This window comes from Pseudophryne corroboree, chromosome 10 (assembly GCF_028390025.1).
Source record: "Pseudophryne corroboree isolate aPseCor3 chromosome 10, aPseCor3.hap2, whole genome shotgun sequence".
NCBI classification, from domain to species: Eukaryota; Metazoa; Chordata; class Amphibia; order Anura; family Myobatrachidae; genus Pseudophryne; species Pseudophryne corroboree.
Genome location: NC_086453.1, coordinates 255,824,798 through 255,846,931, shown reverse-complemented (window position 1 = coordinate 255,846,931; position 22,134 = coordinate 255,824,798). Strand labels below are relative to the sequence as shown.

At 47.5% G+C, this 22,134-nt stretch overlaps 1 protein-coding gene across 4 annotated transcripts in view; it reads right to left on the bottom strand.

Annotated features, from left to right (window-relative positions):
* Positions 1–22,134, bottom strand: part of TEX12 (testis expressed 12) — a 207,749-nt gene that overhangs the window by 155,721 nt on the left and 29,894 nt on the right. The window contains exon 2 of one of the 4 annotated variants that reach the window (XM_063943201.1): positions 6,016–6,151. The exons of the other annotated variants lie outside the window; for them this stretch is intronic. Within the exon in view, the coding sequence (XP_063799271.1) occupies positions 6,016–6,144 (129 nt within the window). The 5' untranslated portion in view covers positions 6,145–6,151. The remainder of the gene's footprint in view (positions 1–6,015; positions 6,152–22,134) is intronic. 4 annotated transcript variants of the gene reach the window in all.

Sequence of the window (22,134 nt, the reverse complement as noted above, 5' to 3'; positions counted from 1 at the left end):
TTTTTATCCCGTGGGGCACTGATGGTGTGCCTTGGCAATTTTTAAGTCTTGCAGGTGTGCCGCGAGTTGAAAAAGGTTGAAAATCACTGCCTTAACTTTTCTGGAGAGATCACGGGGGCGTAGCCCCTTACGACGGTGTGAAGAGCGCCCGTAGGGCGCGATGAATCACCTAGTATATATATATATATATGCAAATTGAAGAAATCAGAGGCGGCACTCAGAGGCTTTAGAATCAGTGAAAAAAAATAAGAATTTACTCACCGGTAATTCTATTTCTCGTAGTCCGTAGTGGATGCTGGGAACTCCGAAAGGACCATGGGGAATAGCGGGCTCCGAAGGAGGCTGGGCACTCTAGAAATATTTAGGACTACCTGGTGTGCACTGGCTCCTCCCACTATGACCCTCCTCCAAGCCTCAGTTAGGACACTGTGCCCGGACGAGCGTACACAATAAGGAAGGATTTTGAATCCCGGGTAAGACTCATACCAGCCACACCAATCACACCGTACAACTCGTGATATGAATCCCAGTTAACATTATGAAACAACTGAGCCTCTCAACAGATGGCTCAACAATAACCCGATTTAGTTAACAATAACTATGTACAAGTATTGCAGATAAACCGCACTTGGGATGGGCGCCCAGCATCCACTACGGACTACGAGAAATAGAATTACCGGTGAGTAAATTCTTATTTTCTCTAACGTCCTAGTGGATGCTGGGAACTCCGAAAGGACCATGGGGATTATACCAAAGCTCCCAAACGGGCGGGAGAGTGCGGATGACTCTGCAGCACCGAATGAGAGAACTCCAGGTCCTCCTCAGCCAGGGTATCAAATTTGTAGAATTTTGCAAACGTGTTTGCCCCTGACCAAGTAGCTGCTCGGCAAAGTTGTAAAGCCGAGACCCCTCGGGCAGCCGCCCAAGATGAGCCCACCTTCCTAGTGGAATGGGCATTTACAGATTTTGGCTGTGGCAGGCCTGCCACAGAATGAGCAAGCTGAATTGTACTACAAATCCAGCGAGCAATAGTCTGCTTAGAAGCAGGAGCACCCAGCTTGTTGGGTGCATACAGGATAAACAGCGAGTCAGATTTTCTGACTCCAGCCGTCCTGGAAACATATATTTTCAGGGCCCTGACAACGTCTAGCAACTTGGAGTCCTCCAAGTCCCTAGTAGCCGCAGGCACCACAATAGGCTGGTTCAGGTGAAACGCTGACACCAACTTTGGGAGAAATTGGGGACGAGTCCTCAATTCTGCCCTATCCATATGGAAAATCAGATAAGGGCTTTTACATGATAAAGCCGCCAATTCTGACACACGCCTGGCTGAAGCCAAAGCCAATAACATGACCACTTTCCACGTGAGATATTTCAGATCCACGGTTTTTAGTGGCTCAAACCAATGTGATTTTAAGAAACTCAACATCACGTTGAGATCCCAAGGTGCCACAGGAGGCACAAATGGGGGCTGAATATGCAGCACTCCTTTCACAAATGTCTGAACTTCAGGTACTGAAGCTAGTTCTTTTTGAAAGAAAATCGACAGAGCCGAGATCTGTACTTTAATGGAGCCTAGTTTTAGGCCCATATTAACTCCTGCTTGCAGGAAATGCAGAAATCGACCTAGTTGAAATTCCTCTGTTGGGGCCTTTTCGGCCTCACACCATGCAACATACTTCCGCCATATGCGGTGATAATGATTTGCTGTAACCTCTTTCCTAGCTTTAATAAGCGTAGGAATGACTTCCTCCGGAATGCCCTTTTCCTTCAGGATCCGGCGTTCAACCGCCATGCCGTCAAACGCAGCCGCGGTAAGTCTTGGAACAGACAGGGCCCCTGCTGTAGCAGGTCTTGTCTGAGCGGCAGAGACCACGGGTCCTCTGAGATCATCTCTTGAAGTTCCGGGTACCACGCTCTTCTTGGCCAATCCGGAACCACGAGAATTGTGTTTACACCTCGCTTTCTTATTATTCTCAATACCTTTGGTATGAGAGGTAGAGGAGGGAACACATAAACTGACTGGTACACCCACGGTGTCACTAGAGCGTCCACAGCTATCGCCTGAGGGTCTCTTGACCTGGCGCAATACCTCTCTAGTTTTTTGTTTAGGCGGGACGCCATCATGTCCACCTGTGGACGACCCCACTGATTTACAATCATTTGGAAGACTTCTGGATGAAGTCCCCACTCTCCCGGGTGGAGGTCGTGCCTGCTGAGAAAGTCTGCTTCCCAGTTGTCCACTCCCGGGATGAACACTGCTGACAGTGCTAGTACATGATTTTCCGCCCATCGGAGAATCCTTGTGGCTTCTGCCATTGCCATCCTGCTTCTTGTGCCGCCCTGTCGATTCACATGGGCGACTGCCGTGATGTTGTCTGACTGGATCAGCACCGGCTGGTGTAGGAGCAGGGATTTTGCTTGACTTAGGGCATTGTAAATGGCCCTTAGTTCCAGAATATTTATGTGAAGGGAAGTCTCCTGACTTGACCATAGTCCTTGGAAGTTTCTTCCCTTTGTGACTGCCCCCCAGCCTCGTAGGCTGGCATCCGTGGTCACCAGGACCCAGTCCTGTATGCCGAATCTGCGGCCCTCCAAAAGATGAGCACTCTGCAGCCACCACAGAAGAGACACCCTGGTTCTTGGGGACAGGGTTATCAAGCGATGCATCTGAAGATGCGATCCGGACCACTTGTCCAACAGGTCCCACTGAAAAATCCTGGCATGGAACCTGCCGAATGGAATTGCTTCGTAAGAAGCTATCATCTTTCCCAGGACCCGCGTGCAGTGATGCACCGATACCTGTTTTGGTTTTAGGAGGTCTCTGACTAGAGAAGACAACTCCCTGGCTTTCTCCTCCGGGAGAAACACTTTTTTCTGGACTGTGTCCAGAATCATTCCCAGGAACATTAGACGTGTCGTCGGGACCAGCTGTGACTTTGGGATATTCAGAATCCAGCCGTGCTGGCGCAGCACTTCCTGAGATAGTGCTACTCCCACTAACAACTGTTCCTTGGATCGTGCCTTTATTAGGAGATCGTCCAAGTATGGGATAATTAAAACTCCCTTTTTTCGAAGGAGTATCATCATTTCCGCCATAACCTTGGTAAATACCCTCGGTGCCGTGGAGAGTCCAAACGGCAGCGTCTGGAATTGGTAATGGCAATCCTGTACCACAAATCTGAGGTACTCCTGGTGAGGATGGTAAATGGGGACATGCAGGTAAGCATCCTTGATGTCCAGGGATACCATGTAATCCCCCTCCTCCAGGCTTGCAATAACCGCCCTGAGCGATTCCATCTTGAACTTGAATTTTTTTATGTATGTGTTCAAGGATTTCATATTTAAAATGGGTCTCACCGAACCGTCCGGTTTCGGCACCACAAATAGTGTGGAATAGTAACCCCGGCCTTGTTGAAGTAGGGGTACCTTGATTATCACCTGCTGGGAATACAGCTTGTGAATCGCTGCTAGCACCGCCTCCCTGTCTGAGGGAGCAATCGGCAAGGCAGATTTTAGGAACCGGTGGGGTGGAGCCGCCTCGAATTCCAGCTTGTACCCCTGAGATACTATTTGAAGGATCCAGGGATCCACCTGTGAGCGAGCCCACTGATCGCTGAAATTCATGAGGCGGGCCCCCACCGTACCTGGCTCCGTCTGTGGAGCCCCACCGTCATGCGGCGGACTTGGAAGAGGAAGCGGGGGAGGACTTTTGCTCCTGGGAACCTGCTGTTTGTTGCAGCCTTTTTCCCCTACCTCTGCCTCTAGAGAGAAAAGACCCTCCTTTTCCCCGCTTGTTTTTCTGGGTCCGAAAGGACTGAACCTGATAAAATGGCGCCTTCTTAGGCTGTGAGGGGACATGAGGTAAAAATGCTGACTTCCCAGACGTTGCTGTGGAAACTAGGTCGGAGAGACCATCCCCAAATAATTCCTCCCCCTTATAAGGCAAAACTTCCATGTGCCTTTTGGAATCTGCATCTCCAGTCCACTGGCGAGTCCATAAGCATCTCCTAGCAGAGATGGACAATGCACTTATTTTAGATGCCAGCTGGCAGACTTCCCTCTGTGCATCTCTCATATATAAGACTGAGTCTTTGATATGGTCAATTGTTAGCAGAATCGTGTCTCTGTCTAGTGTGTCAATATTTTCTGACAGTTTATCCGACCACGCAGCGGCAGCACTGCACATCCATGCTGACGCAATAGCTGGTCTAAGTATAATGCCTGAGTGTGTATATACAGACTTCAGGATCGCCTCCTGCTTTCTATCAGCAGGTTCCTTAAGGGCGGCCGTATCCTGAGACGGTAGTGCCACCTTTTTAGACAAACGTGTGAGCGCTTTATCCACCCTAGGAGGTGTTTCCCAACGTAACCTATCCTCTGGTGGGAAAGGGAACGCCATTAGTACCTTCTTAGGAATTACCAATTTCTTATCAGGGGAAGCCCACGCTTCTTCACACACTTCATTTAATTCATCTGACGGGGGAAAAACTACAGGTAGTTTTTTCTCCCCAAACATAATACCCTTTTTTGTGGTACCTGGATGTAAATCAGAGATATTTAACACCTCTTTCATTGCCTCAATCATGCAGTGAATGGCCTTAATGGGCATTAAATTTGACTCATCGTCGTCGACACTGGTGTCAGTATCCGTGTCGACATCTACTTGTGCCATCTGAGATAGCGGGCGTTTCAGAGCCCCTGATGACTTTTGAGACACCTGGACAGGCACGAGCTGAGAACTCGGCTGTCCCGCAGTCGGCATGTCGTCAAATTTCTTATGTAATGAGTCTATACGTGCACTCATTTCTTTCCATAAGCACATCCACTCAGGTGTCTGCCCCCCAGGGGGTGACATCCCTTCTAAAGGCATCTGCTCCGCCTCCACCTCATTATCCTCATCAAACATGTCGACACAGCCATACCGACACACTCCACACACACAGGGAATGCTCTATATAGAGGACAGGACCCACAAAAGCCCTTTGGGGGGACAGAGTGAGAGTATGCCAGCACACACCAGAGCGCTATATAAGGCAGGGACTAACTGAGTTATGTCCCTTATAGCTGCTTTTTAATATAAACTATATACTGCGCCAAATTAAATGCCCCCCCTCTCTCTTTTTTACCCTTTTCTGTAGAGTAGTCTGCAGGGGAGAGCCAGGGAGCTTCCTTCCAGCGGAACTGTGAGGGAAAAATGACGCCAGTGTGCTGAGGGAGATAGCTCCGCCCCTTTTCCGCGGCCTATTCTCCCGCTTTTTTATGGAATCTGGCAGGGGTATTTACCTCATATATAGCCCCTGGGGCTATATATTGAGGTATTTTTGCCAGCCAAGGTGTTTTTATTGCTGCCTCAGGGCGCCCCCCCCCCAGCGCCCTGCACCCTCAGTGACCGGAGTGTGAAGTGTGAGAGGAGCAATGGCGCACAGCTGCAGTGCTGTGCGCTACCTTGGTGAAGACTGATGTCTTCATGCCGCCGATTTTCCGGACCATTTTCTTGCTTCTGGCTCTGTAAGGGGGACGGCGGCGCGGCTCCGGGACCGAACATCAAGGCTGGGCCTGCGGTCGATCCCTCTGGAGCTAATGGTGTCCAGTAGCCTAAGAAGCCCAATCCGGCTGCAAGCAGGCGAGTTCGCTTCTTCTCCCCTTAGTCCCTCGCTGCAGTGAGCCTGTTGCCAGCAGGTCTCACTGAAAATAATAAACCTAAGACTATCTTTCTTCTAAGAGCTCAGGAGAGCCCCTAGTGTGCATCCAACCTCGGCCGGGCACAAAATCTAACTGAGGCTTGGAGGAGGGTCATAGTGGGAGGAGCCAGTGCACACCAGGTAGTCCTAAATCTTTCTAGAGTGCCCAGCCTCCTTCGGAGCCCGCTATTCCCCATGGTCCTTTCGGAGTTCCCAGCATCCACTAGGACGTTAGAGAAACGTATATTTGTGAGGTCAACGTTTCGGGGACCACCTCCCCGTCTTCAGGACAAACACACAGTGAAACAGTGAACATTAAATACACACTTACCCCCCTCCTCCTTTCGGTCTCCCCGCCAGCGCCCGCCGCAGCCACGCCAGCCGCACTTCCTGTCCGGCATTCTGTATGCATCCCGTGGGCGGAAGTGACGTCGCGGTATCCTGCGGGCCGCGTGACCATGGCAACGCTGGGGGGGGGGGGGGGAGAGAAACAAGTGCACACATGAATTTCCGTATTGCCTAACATTAGAAAGACTACATCTATTGTACACATTCTAAAAATATGCAATAAATACACTAAGCTGAAATACCATGAATATATCATTAAAACCTGTGGCAATAAATATGAGCCCCATTTGTCTAAAATTCCATGCATGTGTTCACCTTGCCCCCATAAAAATTTCCTCTAGTGATTAAGACCTGTACATCACCATAATTAGTTGATGACAGGATATATAATACCTAGTGTATTCTTGTGCACAAACCCACATCTAAACTAACATGTGTCTTAAAACAGTGCATTACATATACTTCATTGCAATTAATACCTTTTCTCTCAATGATAAATATCGATCTCAGGCTATTAAACTGCCTTGCTACCTCTCCTCTTACCACTCAGACCTCTCCATTTATGTCACATATTTTTTATTTTGTTAGATATATCTGGCATTCTATGAGTATAGGGGATGATTTAAAGTAAATATTACTACTTGCTTTTTACAGGAAATTAATGAGTCCCAAGCTGTCATTTAAATCTCCCGGTTTTATGGTGTTTAACCTGTGAATCCACCTGGATTCTAATCTCAGTAACTGTTGTCCTCTGTTCCCACCCCTAGGTTGTTCCGGCACATGATCTATGATCCTGTGCTTGAATGTTGCCATACCATGCCTATTTTCCAAAAAATGCCTGGCCACTGGCTGATCTCCATTGCCTGTGACCAATGCATTACGGATAGCCTGCCTATGTTTGGCCATCCTCGTCTTGAACTGGCACTCAGTTTTGCCAATATAATAGCGCCCACATGGGCATATAATGGCATACACAACGAATTTCGTACTACATGTTAGCGGCCACCTGATTGGGAATTTCTTCCCTATATATGGATGGACAATATTGTCTCCAGGTGACATATGTGAACATGTAGTACAGCCAGTGCACTTATAGCATCCGTTTTTGCGTGTCAGGAAATTTGTCGGGTTGTTTTTAATTTTGACATGTCCGTTTTAACCACGATATCCCTAATGCTTCTGCCTCTCCTGTAGCTTAGCATTAGTCTTTTATCCTGGAAGATTTTTAAATCCGGGTCAGAAGTGACCATCGGCCATAACTTTCTCACCTTCTGTTTAATGCCCTCACTTCTTGTTGAAAACTCATTGACCCATGGAATAACTTTAGACATATCCCTTACCCTGGATGGTTGTAATAAATCCACTCTATTTTTGTCTACAGCTTTCGATCTGGCTGCTCTCAACAATTTCAGAGGATATCCTCTCTGGAGGAATCTCTGTTCCATCTCATCTAGTTGTGTTAACATGTCGTTCCTATCGCTATTTACTCTACATACTCGTAGGAACTGAGAATAAGGGAGGCCTTTGACTGTTGCTGGGGGGTGAAAGCTATCATGTCTCAGCATGGTGTTGCGGTCTGTAGGTTTTTTATACAGCCCCGTAACAATCTGTTGATCTTGGATTCTAATACAGATATCCAAAAAGCAGATTTCCGTTTTACTGCATGTACTGGTGAATTTGATAGGACTGGTTGTGGCATTGTGTGTCTTCACCAAACTGTTCAATGCCTGTTCTGTGCCCTTCCAGAACAGCAATAGATCGTCTATGTAACGATAATAAATAAACAGACGCTCTGCCACTTCCTTCTCCGCAAAAAACAACTCTCTCTCTACCTCCCACATGTAGGAGTTTGCAAACGAGGGTGCCACCGAAGATCCCATGGCACACCCCATTTGCTGCCTGTAATAACCCCCGTCAAAGATGAAAAAGTTATGGGTTAAGGTAAATTCTAACAAAGACATGAAAAAATCTACATCTGGTCCCCCATAATGCACATTACCTGTAATCAAACGCCTCACAGCCTGTAACCCCTGTGCATGTGGTATACATGTATACAGGCTTGTGACATCTAATGTTGCCAGTATTATATCTCTTGGTACTTCCTTGATAGACAAAAACTTTCTAAGTAACATGCTAGAATCTTTAAGGTGGGAAACTGTGCTCTGGATGCACGGCTGTAGATAAGTATCCAAGTACACTGCCACTGGTTCGCACAGCGACCCCCGGGCAGATATTATTGGTCTGCCCGGAGGCTTCTGTGTGTCCTTGTGTATCTTGGGGATCGTATAAAAAACTGGTGTTACCGGATATTCTGGGCACAACCTTTTAACAATATCTGCTGTTATAACCCCCGCGTCCTGCGCCTCCTGTAACAAATTCACCAATTGCATTTTGTACTTTTGTGATGGATCAGAACTCAATCTACAGTAAGTGTCCTGGTCACTCAAAAGTCTGTGACACTCAGCCTTATACTCTGCAACATCCTGCACCACTACAGCCCCTCCCTTATCCGCGTTGCGAATAACAATGTCTTTGCGGTTACCGCGTCCCTTCAAAGCCACACGTTCTTCTCTCTGTAAATTATGATATCTATGAGACCTTGTATCCTTTCCTGCTGTTTCCAGCATCCTATGAAAAGTTTTCAGAGATGCATTTTGAGTTATAGGATCAAAACGCGACTTGGGCCCCAACCTCTGTATTCTCGGTGGTAATTAAATTTTATCTTTAACAGGTGGAATCTTGCTGAAATGTTCCTTAATCTTTAAGGTACGATGTAACTTAAATGTGTCAACAGTCCACCCAAAGTCATCACCAAAATTAGTAGGGACATATGATAACCCCTTGTTTAGTACACTCACCTCTGCAGGAGTGAGGGGGTTGAGGACAAATTGAAAATGAACGTGTCTTCCCCTTGGCGGTTTTGATCTTGCCTTTGATTTTGTCCTCCCCGGTAACCGCAAAGACATTGTTATTTGCAACGCGGATAAGGGAGGGGCTGTAGTGGTGCAGGATGTTGCAGAGTATAAGGCTGAGTGTCACAGACTTTTGAGTGACCAAGACACTTACTGTAGATTGAGTTCTGATCCATCACAAAAGTACAAAATGCAATTGGTGAATTTGTTACAGGAGGCGCAGGACGCGGGGGTTATAACAGCAGATATTGTTAAAAGGTTGTGCCCAGAATATCCGGTAACACCAGTTTTTTATACGATCCCCAAGATACACAAGGACACACAGAAGCCTCCGGGCAGACCAATAATATCTGCCCGGGGGTCGCTGTGCGAACCAGTGGCAGTGTACTTGGATACTTATCTACAGCCGTGCATCCAGAGCACAGTTTCCCACCTTAAAGATTCTAGCATGTTACTTAGAAATTTTTTGTCTATCAAGGAAGTACCAAGAGATATAATACTGGCAACATTAGATGTCACAAGCCTGTATACATGTATACCACATGCACAGGGGTTACAGGCTGTGAGGCGTTTGATTACAGGTAATGTGCATTATGGGGGACCAGATGTAGATTTTTTCATGTCTTTGTTAGAATTTACCTTAACCCATAACTTTTTCATCTTTGACGGGGGTTATTACAGGCAGCAAACGGGGTGTGCCATGGGATCTTCGGTGGCACCCTCGTTTGCAAACTCCTACATGTGGGAGGTAAAGAGAGAGTTGTTTTTTGCGGAGAAGGAAGTGGCAGAGCGTCTGTTTATTTATTATCGTTACATAGACGATCTATTGCTGTTCTGGAAGGGCACAGAACAGGCATTGAACAGTTTGGTGAAGACACACAATGCCACAACCAGTCCTATCAAATTCACCAGTACATGCAGTAAAACGGAAATCTGCTTTTTGGATATCTGTATTAGAATCCAAGATCAACAGATTGTTACGGGGCTGTATAAAAAACCTACAGACCGCAACACCATGCTGAGACATGATAGCTTTCACCCCCCAGCAACAGTCAAAGGCCTCCCTTATTCTCAGTTCCTACGAGTATGTAGAGTAAATAGCGATAGGAACGACATGTTAACACAACTAGATGAGATGGAACAGAGATTCCTCCAGAGAGGATATCCTCTGAAATTGTTGAGAGCAGCCAGATCGAAAGCTGTAGACAAAAATAGAGAGGATTTATTACAGGTTGAGTATCCCATATCCAAATATCCGACATACGGAATATTCCGAAATACGGACTTTTTGAGTGAGAGTGAGATAGTGAAACTTTTGTTTTTTGATGGCTCAATGTACGCAACCTTTGTTTAATACACACAGTTATTAAAAATATTGTATTAAATGTCCTTTAGGCTGTGTGTATAAGGTGTATATGAAACATAAATGAATTGTGTGAATGTAAATACACTTTGTTTAATGCACAAAGTTATAAAAAATATTGGCTAAAATTACCTTCAGGCTGTGTGTATAAGGTGTATATAAAACATAAATGCATTCTGTGCTTAGACTTAGGTCCCATCACCATGATATCTCATTATGGTATGCAATTATTCCAAAATACGGAAAAATCTGATATCCAAAATACCTCTGGTCCCAAGCATTTTGGATAAGGGATACTCAACCTGTACAACCATCCAGGGTAAGGGATATGTCTAAAGTTATTCCATGGGTCAATGAGTTTTCAACAAGAAGTGAGGGCATTAAACAGAAGGTGATAAAGTTATGGCCGATAGTCACTTCTGACCCGGATTTAAAAATCTTCCAGGATAAAAGACTAATGCCAAGCTACAGGAGAGGCAGAAGCATTAGGGATATCGTGGTTAAAACGGACATGTCAAAATTAAAAACAACCCCGACAAATTTCCTGACACGCAAAAACGGATGCTATAAGTGCACTGGCTGTACTACATGTTCACATATGTCACCTGGAGACAATATTGTCCATCCATATACCGGGAAGAAATTCCCAATCAGATGGCCGCTAACATGTAGTACGAAATTCGTTGTGTATGCCATTATATGCCCATGTGGGCGCTATTATATTGGCAAAACTGAGTGCCAGTTCAAGACGAGGATGGCCCAACATAGGCAGGCTATCCGTAATGCATTGGCCACAGGCAGTGGAGATCAGCCAGTGGCCAGGCATTTTTTGGAAAATAGGCATGGTATGGCAACATTCAAGCACAGGATCATAGATCATGTGCCGGAACTACCTAGGGGTGGGAACAGAGGACAACAGTTACTGAGATTAGAATCTAGGTGGATTCACAGGTTAAACACCATGAAACCGGGAGATTTAAATGACAGCTTGGGACTCATTAATTTCCTGTAAAAAGCAAATAGTAATAATAAGATCTTACTTACCGGTAAATCTATTTCTCGTAGGATGCTGGGGACTCCGTAAGGACCATGGGGAATAGACGGGCTCCGCAGGAGATAGGGCACCTTAAGAAAGCTTTGGATTCTGGGTGTGCACTGGCTCCTCCCTCTATGCCCCTCCTCCAGACCTCAGTTTTACACTGTGCCCAGAGGAGAATGGGTGCACTGCAGGGAGCTCCCCTGAGTTATCTGCCTAGAAAGCATTTTTGTTAGGATTTTTTTTGTATTTTTACAGGGAGCACTGCTGGCAACAGGCTCCCTGCATTGAGGGACTGAGGAGAGAGGGGCAGACCTACTTAAATGATAGGCTCTGCTTCCTCGGCTACTGGACACCATTAGCTCCAGAGGGGGTGAACACAGGTTCGTCCTGGGCGTTCACTTCCAGAGCCGCGCTGCCGTTCTCCTCACAGAGCCAGAAGAAACGAAGTCAGAAGACATCTCAGGCGGCAGAAGCCTTCAGAGCGTCACTGAGGTAACGCACAGCACTGCAGCTGTGCGTCATTGCTCCACACACCTCTCACACTCCGGTCACTGTAAGGGTGCAGGGCGCAGGGGGGGCGCCCTGGGCAGCAATATAAACACCTCTCTTATGGCAAAAGACTATATACATGTACAGGTGGGCACTGTACATGTATATAAAAGAGCCCCCGCCATATTTTAGTAAGTTTGAGCGGGACAGAAGCCCGCCACCGAGGGGGCGAGGCTTCTCCCTCAGCACTCACCAGCGCCATTTTCTCTCCACAGCACCGCTGAGAGGAAGCTCCCCGGACTCTCCCCTGCTTGACACACGGTGAAAGAGGGTTTTAAAGTAAAGGGGGGGCACATATTTGGCGATTATACATTACAGCAGCGCTACTGGGTAAACATTCTGTGTTTTTTCCTGGGTCATATAGCGCTGGGGTGTGTGCTGGCATACTCTCTCTCTGTCTCTCCAAAGGGCCTAAGGGGGAACCTGTCTTCAGATAAGAGATTCCCTGTGTGTGTGGAGTGTGTCGGTACGTGTGTGTCGACATGTCTGCGGTAAAAGGCTCTCCTAAGGAAGAGATGGAGCAAATGTGTGTGTGTGGTGTCTCCGTCGACAACGCCGACACCTGATTGGATATGTGAAATTAAGTGCTAAGATGAATTTATTACAAAAGATTAGAGAACAGACAGGGAATCTACCCATGTCTGTCCCTATGTCACAGAGTCTCACAACGCTCACTATCCAAAATAATAGACACTGATATCGACACGGAGTCTGACTCCAGTGTCGATTACGATAATGCAAAGTACAGCCAAGACTGGCAGAAAAGTATTCAATATATGATTATTGTAATAAAAGATGTTTTGCATATCACTGATGACTCATCTGTCCCTGACACGAGGGTACACGTTTTTTTTTTTTTAATAGAGTAATTTTTATTTCGGAGGAGAACGGTTTGATCCCAGAAAATACATAACGTTGACAGAACATGTACATTAAGGCAGGATAACACTGGTAAGACATCATTCGCTTTCAACATAATAACAAACCATGTTATTACAGGAACGTGTATGTACATGCATTTATTTTTTATCAAATAAACTTGCATAATCTGGAATTTAATGTAGAAAACCGCATTAAACTTTTTTATTCTTATGCCATATTAACACTTACTAACAACAAAACAAAAGGTAAGGAAAGAGAAAAAAAACAAAAAAACAAAAAACAAAAGGGGAAACGAGAAAGAAGAAACAAAAAAAAATAAGAATTTACTCACCGGTAATTCTATTTCTCGTAGTCCGTAGTGGATGCTGGGAACTCCGTAAGGACCATGGGGAATAGCGGGCTCCGAAGGAGGCTGGGCACTCTAGAAAGATCTTAGACTACCTGGTGTGCACTGGCTCCTCCCACTATGACCCTCCTCCAAGCCTCAGTTAGGTACTGTGCCCGGACGAGCGTACACAATAAGGAAGGATTTTGAATCCCGGGTAAGACTCATACCAGCCACACCAATCACACCGTACAACTCGTGATATGAAACACAGTTAACAGTATGAAACAATAGAGCCTCTCAACAGATGGCTCAACAATAACCCGATTTAGTTAACAATAACTATGTACAAGTATTGCAGATAAACCGCACTTGGGATGGGCGCCCAGCATCCACTACGGACTACGAGAAATAGAATTACCGGTGAGTAAATTCTTATTTTCTCTGACGTCCTAGTGGATGCTGGGAACTCCGTAAGGACCATGGGGATTATACCAAAGCTCCCAAACGGGCGGGAGAGTGCGGATGACTCTGCAGCACCGAATGAGAGAACTCCAGGTCCTCCTCAGCCAGGGTATCAAATTTGTAGAATTTTGCAAACGTGTTTGCCCCTGACCAAGTAGCTGCTCGGCAAAGTTGTAAAGCCGAGACCCCTCGGGCAGCCGCCCAAGATGAGCCCACCTTCCTTGTGGAATGGGCATTGACAGATTTTGGCTGTGGCAGGCCTGCCACAGTATGTGCAAGCTGAATTGTACTACAAATCCAACGAGCAATAGTCTGCTTAGAAGCAGGAGCACCCAGCTTGTTAGGTGCATATAGGATAAACAGCGAGTCAGATTTTCTGACTCTAGCCGTTCTGGAAACATATATTTTCAGTGCCCTGACAACGTCTAGCAACTTGGAGTCCTCCAAGTCCCTAGTAGCCGCAGGCACCACAAATGGCTGGTTCAGGTGAAACGCTGACACCACCTTTGGGAGAAACTGGGGACGAGTCCTCAATTCTGCCCTATCCATATGGAAAATCAAATAAGGGCTTTTACAAGACAAAGCCGCCAATTCTGATACTCGCCTGACAGAAGCCAAGGCCAATAACATAACCACCTTCCACGTGAGATATTTCAGATCCACGGTTTTTAGTGGTTCAAACCAATGTGATTTTAAGAAACTCAACACCACGTTGAGATCCCAAGGTGCCACAGGAGGCACATACGGGGGCTGACTATGCAGCACTCCTTTTATAAAGGTCTGAACTTCAGGTACTGAAGCTAGTTTCTTTTTGAAAGAAAATCGACAGAGCCGAGATCTGTACCTTAATGGAACCCAATTTAAGGCCCATAGTCACTCCTGCTTGCAGGAAATGCAGAAATCGACCTAGTTGAAATTCCTCTGTTGGGGCCCTTTCGGCCTCACACCATGCAACATATTTTCGCCATATGCGGTGATAATGAGTTGCTGTAACCTCTTTCCTGGCTTTAGTAAGCGTAGGAATGACTTCCTCCGGAATGCCCTTTTCCTTCAGGATCCGGCGTTCAACCGCCATGCCGTCAAACGCAGCCGCGGTAAGTCTTGGAACAGACAGGGCCCCTGCTGCCGCAGGTCCTGTCTGAGTGGCAGAGGCCATGGGTCCTCTGATATAAATTCTTGAAGTTCTGGGTACCAAGCTCTTCTTGGCCATCCACGAGTATCGTTCTTACTCCTCGCCTTCTTATTATTCTCAGTACCTTTGGTATGAGAGGCAGAGGGGAGAACACATAAACCGACTGGTACACCCACGGTGTTACCAGAGCGTCCATAGCTATCGCCTGAGGGTCCCTTGACCTGGTGCAATATCTTTTATAGCTTTTTGTTGAGGCGGGACGCCATCATGTCCACCTGTGGCCTTTCCCAATGGTGTACAATCCTATTGGAAGACTTCTGGAGGAAGTCCCCATTCTCCCGGGTGGAGGTCGTGTCTGTTGAGAAGATCTGCTTCCCAGTTGTCCACTCCGGGAATGAACACTGCTGACAGTGCTAACACATGATTTTCCGCCTATCGGAGAATCCTTGTGGCTTCTGCCATCGCCATCCTGCTTCTTGTGCCGCCCTGTTGGTTTACATGGGCGACTGCCGTGATGTTGTCTGATTGGATCAGTACCGGCTGGTTTTGAAGCAGAGGCCTTGCCGGCCTCAGGGCATTGTAAATGGCCCTCAGGTCCAGAATATTTATGTGTAGGGAAATAACCTGACTTGACCAAAGTCCCTGGAAGTTTCTTCCCTGTGTGACTGCCCCCCAGCCTCAAAGGCAGGAATCCATGGTCACTAGGACCTAGTCCTGTATGCCGAACCAGCGGCCCTCTTGAAGATGGGCACTCTGCAGCCACCACAGTAGAGATACCCTGGTCCTTGGAGACAGGGTTATCAGCCTATGCATCGGAAGATGCGATCCGGACCACTTGTCCAACAGGTCCCTCTGAAAAGTTCTTGTATGGAACCTGCCTAATGGGATTGCTTCGTAGGAAGCTACCATTTTTCCCAGGATTCGCGTGCAATGATGCACCGCTACCTATTTTGGCTTCAGGAGGTCTCTGACTAGAGATGACAACTCCTTGGCTTTCTCCTCCGGGAGAAACACTATTTCTGGTTTATGTCCAGAACCATCCCCAGGAACAGTAGACGTGTGTTAGGGTCTCCTGCCCTGTGCTGCCACGTCGTCATGGCAACCGGGAGACAAGTGCTAGCGGAGTAACCTGAGCGCAGCTGATACTCCGGTTCGGGTCTTTTGCTGTGCAGTGGTTACAGGCAGGGGATCCGGTGCTGGTTTTTGTGCTCACAGTCTGTGAGGTCTGAGTGGGGCGTGGACAGCACCTGCTTTATAAGGCCTCTTCTCAGATTAAGCAGATGCTGCTGAATCTTTGTTGGTTAGTCAGTTCCTGAAAATTAGCCAGTACTGTGTAGCTTTGTATTTGTTATTGCTTACTGCAAATAGGCCTGGGGATTTGGTACTACACTCTGCCAATCCAGACCTAGCAGTAAGACTGGAGTCAGTCGTTTAGCCTGCTGAGGTTCTTTTGCTATTCTGTGAACCCAGCAGGTTTGTGGCTGTACTTTCAGACCTGCATGCTTAATCCTCTCTCACTGTGCAGGGCGTCCATGTGTCAGTTTAGTGGCAGTAATCTGAACCTGGGCCCTGCAAGTGAGAATTAGGATTGTGGAGACTCTCCTTGTGCCTACTATTCCATCTCTGACCAAGGAGTTTGCTGCCACACCCGTTGGTAACCCTTTAGGGTTTTGCTGTTGCCCTTAGCAACAGCATTTCGGGTTCTCTACGTATTAAAACACAACATCTTGCTTTTTCCATCTTAGCATTTGTAATACTAGGGAGACACCCAGTTTCTTAGCCTCTGGGCTTCTCTGTTCACTTTGTGTTGGTTTTGTTACCCTATCACTTTCTGTGTACGTGATGTCATATTTCCCAGTCTGTCTGTTAGTTCATTTGTTTTGCATCCCTCTCTGTTCAGACACCAGTACATTCCTGCAGGCACTGGTGTGCATAACATATTCAGCAGCCCAATACTCCTGTTGAAATTTTGTGGGAATATGGAGCATACCCCTCAAAATACGTTGCAACAGGTGGTCGATCAGGTGCAGGTCCTGACTCGTCAATTTAGTGATTTGTCCATTAAAATGCACACCTCTCAGGCCGCTGGTGGAGCTCCCGCAGCAGCAGCACCTTCAGGGGTTAAGGAGCCGAAAGTAAATCTTCCGGATCGTTTTTCTGGAGATCGCTCGCAGTTCTTTTGTTTCAAGGAGAGCTGCAAGCTATATTTCCAGCTTAGGCCTCAGTCTTCTGGGTCAGAGATTCAGCGGGTGGGCATAGTGATTTCCTTGCTACAAGGAGACCCACAGGTCTGGGCATATGGGTTGCAGCCTGACTGTCCGTCGCTTAAAAGTGTTGATGCTTTTTTTACGGCACTGGGCATGTTGTATGATGACCCTGACAAGACGGCCTCAGCCGAGGCTCAGATTTCGATCCTTAAGCAAGGGCGAAGGCCAGTTGAGGTTTACTGTACGGAGTTTCGGAGGTTGGCCCATGATACCCAGTGGAATGACCCAGCCCTGAGACACCAGTACCGAAGAGGTCTTTCTAACCAGATAAAAGACCAACTGGTACAATATCCCTTGCCTGATAGCTTGGATCAGCTCATGCAGTTATCCATCCGGGTGGATAGACGGCTGAGAGAGCGTAGGCTTGAAAGGGAGACCGAGGTTTCCTTCTTTCCCAAGGGAACCTCAGACTCTGAGGAATTTTCCGAGGAGCCTATGCAGATTGGGGCTACCCGCCTCTCCTCGCGTGAGAAGATGCGGAGGAGACAGCAGGGGTTGTGTTTGTACTGTGGGAATAAGGGTCATGTGGTAGTATCATGCCCAGAAAAGCCGGAAAACTTCAGGGCCTGAGGGTGATGGGAAATATCCTGTCAGGCCAGAAGTCAGAATTTCCCAAGAAGACTTTTATCATTCCGGTGACCTTGAAGATCCTCGGTCAAACTGTCAAGACTGAGGCCTTTGTGGACAGTGGGGCCGACGGGGTTTTTATGGACCGCCAATTCGCCCTGAAACACTCTGTTTCCTTAGTACCCTTGGCGTCGGAAATTGAAATTTGTGGGTTAAACGGGGAACCATTATCCCAGGGTAAAATTACCTCTTGCACTAGCCAGATTTCTTTGTTTATTGGAGCCACACACTCTGAAAAATTGTCCTTTTATGTGACTGTCTGTACTTTTGCCCCATTGGTGTTGGGGTTACCCTGGTTAAGGGCCCACAATCCTCAATTTGACTGGGTCTCTGGGGAGATTCTTAGTTGGGGTACTGATTGTTTCAGGAGTTGCTTGAGCCTTCCAGTCAGGCTCTCGCAGCTAAGTTTGCCAGGATTGCCAGGGTGTTATGCAGATTTTGCGGACGTGTTCTCCAAAAAAGTTGCAGAGGTACTACCTCCCCATCGCCCCTATGACTGTGCCATTAATTTGTTGCCGAATGCTAAGCTTCCCAAGAGCAGGTTGTACTCCCTGTCACGTCCTGAGACTCAGGCTATGGCAGAGTACATTCAGGAGAACTTGGCTAAGGGATTTATCAGACCTTCACAGTCTCCAGTTGGGTCGGGGTTCTTCTTCGTGGGTAAAAAGGACGGTTCATTGCGACCCTGCATCGACTTCAGGGAATTGAACCGTATCACGATTAAAAACTCATACCCACTGCCTCTCATTTCGGTCTTGTTTGACCAGCTTCGTACTGCCACCATTTTTTCTAAGATTGACCTACGCGGTGCGTACAATCTAATCCGAATAAGAGAGGGGGATGAATGGAAGACTGCCTTTAATACCCACTCAGGGCATTATGAATATTTGGTGATGCCTTTTGGGCTCTCTAATGCCCCGGCAGTCTTCCAGGATTTCATGAACGATGTGCTCAGGGAATATTTGGATAGATTCTTAGTCGTATACTTAGATGACATCCTAATCTTCTCCCATTCCCTGGAGGAACATCGGAAGCATGTACGCTTAGTCCTCCAGAAACTCAGAGACCACCGGCTTGGGGCGAAGCTGGAGAAGTGCGAATTTGAAGTTCAGCAAATCGCATTTCTAGGATATATTATCTCCCCAGAAGGTTTCCAAATGGAGGGTTCCAAGGTACAGGCAGTCCTGGATTGGGTGCAGCCCACTAGTTTGAAGGCGCTTCAGCGTTTCCTGGGCTTTGCGAATTTTTATAGACGATTTATCGCTGGATTTTCGTCTATAGTGGCGCCCTTGGTGGCACTCACTAAGAAAGGGGCGGATGTTGCTCACTGGTCTTGTGAGGCTAAAGCGGCTTTTGCCCGTCTCAAAAGGGCATTTGTTTCGGCCAAGGTGCTGCGACACCCAGATCCAGAGCGTCCTTTTGTGGTGGAGGTGGATGCCTCTGAGATGGGTATTGGGGCAGTGCTTTCTCAGATGGGAGTGTCTGATAATCGCCTTCATCCCTGTGCTTACTTTTCCCGTAAATTTTCGCCTGCCGAGATGAATTATGACGTGGGTAACCGGGAATTGTTGGCTATTAAGGATGCACTCGAGGAGTGGAGACACTGGCTTGAGGGGGCTAAGTTTGTGGTCTCAATTCTCACCGACCATAAGAATTTGGCATATTTAGAGTCAGCGAAGCGTCTCAATGCCAGGCAGGCACGATGGGCTTTGTTTTTTGCTCGCTTTAATTTTTTGATAACATATCGCCCTGGGTCAAAAAACATCAAGGCTGATGCGCTCTCGCGGAGTTTTGCTCCAATCCAAGAGACCACCGAGGAGCCGTTGCCCATTGTGTCCCCATCATGTATTAAAGTGGGCATTACCCAGGACCTCTTGTCATTAGTCCTTAGAGCACAGGAGCAGGCTCCTCCAGACCTTCCGGTAGGTCTTTTGTTTGTGCCTCCTAGGTTAAGACAGCGAGTGTTCCTGGAATTCCATGCCAAGAAGTCGGCAGGTCACCCGGGTATTGCCAGAACTCGGGAGTTGCTATCTAGGGCGGTGTGGTGGCCCTCGGTGGCTAAGGATGTGGATCAGTGGGTTCGGGCATGTGACATCTGTGCCCGAAATAAGACTCCTAGAGGGGTTCCTGTTGGCCCATTACATCCACTCTCTATTCCATCTAAGCCATGGACCCACATTTCAATGGATTTTGTGGTGGACTTGCCCAAATCCTCGGGGATGACAGCCATCTGGGTTGTCGTTGACAGGTTTTCGAAGATGGCGCACTTCGTTCCACTGGTTGGGCTGCCATCGGCCAGACGCCTGTCTGAATTATTTATGCTGCATGTTGTGCGTCTCCACGGGTTGCCACTTGATGTGGTCTCTGACCGCGGATCCCAGTTTGTGGCCAAATTCTGGAGGGCATTTTGTTCCGATCTCCAGATTTCTGTCAGCTTGTCGTCAGGCTACCATCCGCAGTCTAATGGGCAGACTGAAAGGGTGAACCAGTCCTTGGAGCAGTTCCTCAGGTGTTATGTCTCCAAGTGTCAGACTGACTGGGTTGCTCATCTGTCCATGGCGGAGTTTGCCTATAACAACGCGGCTCACTCTGCTACAGGGATATCTCCCTTCCTTTGTGTGTATGGGCATCATCCTAAGGCCAATTCTTTTGACCCCCTGGACTCCACGCCTGGTGGTTCCTCTGTCGTTTCGGTCCTTAGAGGTATTTGGAGGAAAGTGAAGAAAGCCCTTGTGTCTGTGTCATTAGTGACCAAAAGGGTTTTTGATAAGCGGAAAAGACCCTGCAGCTTCAAATTAGGAGACTTCGACTGGTTGTCTACCAAGAATTTGAAGTTGAGACAGCCATCTCATAAGTTAGGCCCCCGGTTCATCGGCCCTTATAAGATTACCAGGGTTATCAATCCAGTGGCATTTCAGTTAGATCTGCCCCGTTCTTTGGGTATCAATAAAACATTTCATTGTTCCCTTTTAAAACGGGCGATTAGTAATCCTTCTTCCAGAGGAAGACCTTCCCCTCTTCTGATACGTGGCCAGAGGGAGTTTGTTGTTGAAAGGATTCTTGACTCCAAGATGGTTCGGGGTCGGCTGTCATTTTTGGTGCACTGGAAGGGGTATGGCCCGGAGGAGCGGTCGTGGGTGCGCAGTTGTGATCTTCATGCCCCCAGACTGATACGCTCTTTCTTCTCGCAGTTCCCCGATAAACCCGGTGGTAGGGGTTCTTTGACCCCTCGTCAGAGGGGGGGTACTGTTAGGGTCTCCTGCCCTGTGCTGCCACGTCGTCATGGCAACCGGGAGACAAGTGCTAGCGGAGTAACCTGAGCGCAGCTGATACTCCGGTTCGGGTCTTTTGCTGTGCAGTGGTTACAGGCAGGGGATCCGGTGCTGGTTTTTGTGCTCACAGTCTGTGAGGTCTGAGTGGGGCGTGGACAGCACCTGCTTTATAAGGCCTCTTCTCAGATTAAGCAGATGCTGCTGAATCTTTGTTGGTTAGTCAGTTCCTGAAAATTAGCCAGTACTGTGTAGCTTTGTATTTGTTATTGCTTACTGCAAATAGGCCTGGGGATTTGGTACTACACTCTGCCAATCCAGACCTAGCAGTAAGACTGGAGTCAGTCGTTTAGCCTGCTGAGGTTCTTTTGCTATTCTGTGAACCCAGCAGGTTTGTGGCTGTACTTTCAGACCTGCATGCTTAATCCTCTCTCACTGTGCAGGGCGTCCATGTGTCAGTTTAGTGGCAGTAATCTGAACCTGGGCCCTGCAAGTGAGAATTAGGATTGTGGAGACTCTCCTTGTGCCTACTATTCCATCTCTGACCAAGGAGTTTGCTGCCACACCCGTTGGTAACCCTTTAGGGTTTTGCTGTTGCCCTTAGCAACAGCATTTCGGGTTCTCTACGTATTAAAACACAACATCTTGCTTTTTCCATCTTAGCATTTGTAATACTAGGGAGACACCCAGTTTCTTAGCCTCTGGGCTTCTCTGTTCACTTTGTGTTGGTTTTGTTACCCTATCACTTTCTGTGTACGTGATGTCATATTTCCCAGTCTGTCTGTTAGTTCATTTGTTTTGCATCCCTCTCTGTTCAGACACCAGTACATTCCTGCAGGCACTGGTGTGCATAACAACGTGTCATAGGAACCAGCTGTGACTTTGGACTGTTTAGAATCCAACCATGCTGTTGTAGCACTTTCCAAAATAGTGCTACCCCGACTACCAACTGCTCCTTGGACCTCGCCCTTATAACGAGATTGTCCAAGTACGGGATAATTACAACTCCCTTTTTTCGAAGGAGTATCATCATTTCGGCCATTACCTTGATAAAACACCCTCGGTGCCATGTACAGTCCAAACGGCAGTGTCTGGACTTGGTAATGGTAATCCTGTACCACAAATCTGAGGTACTCCTGGCGAGGATGGTAAATGGGGACATGAAGGTAAGCATCCTTGATGTCCCGAGATACCATGTAATCCCCCTCGTCCAGGCTTGCAATAACCGCCCTGAGCGATTCCATCTTGAACTTGAATTTTTTTATGTATGTG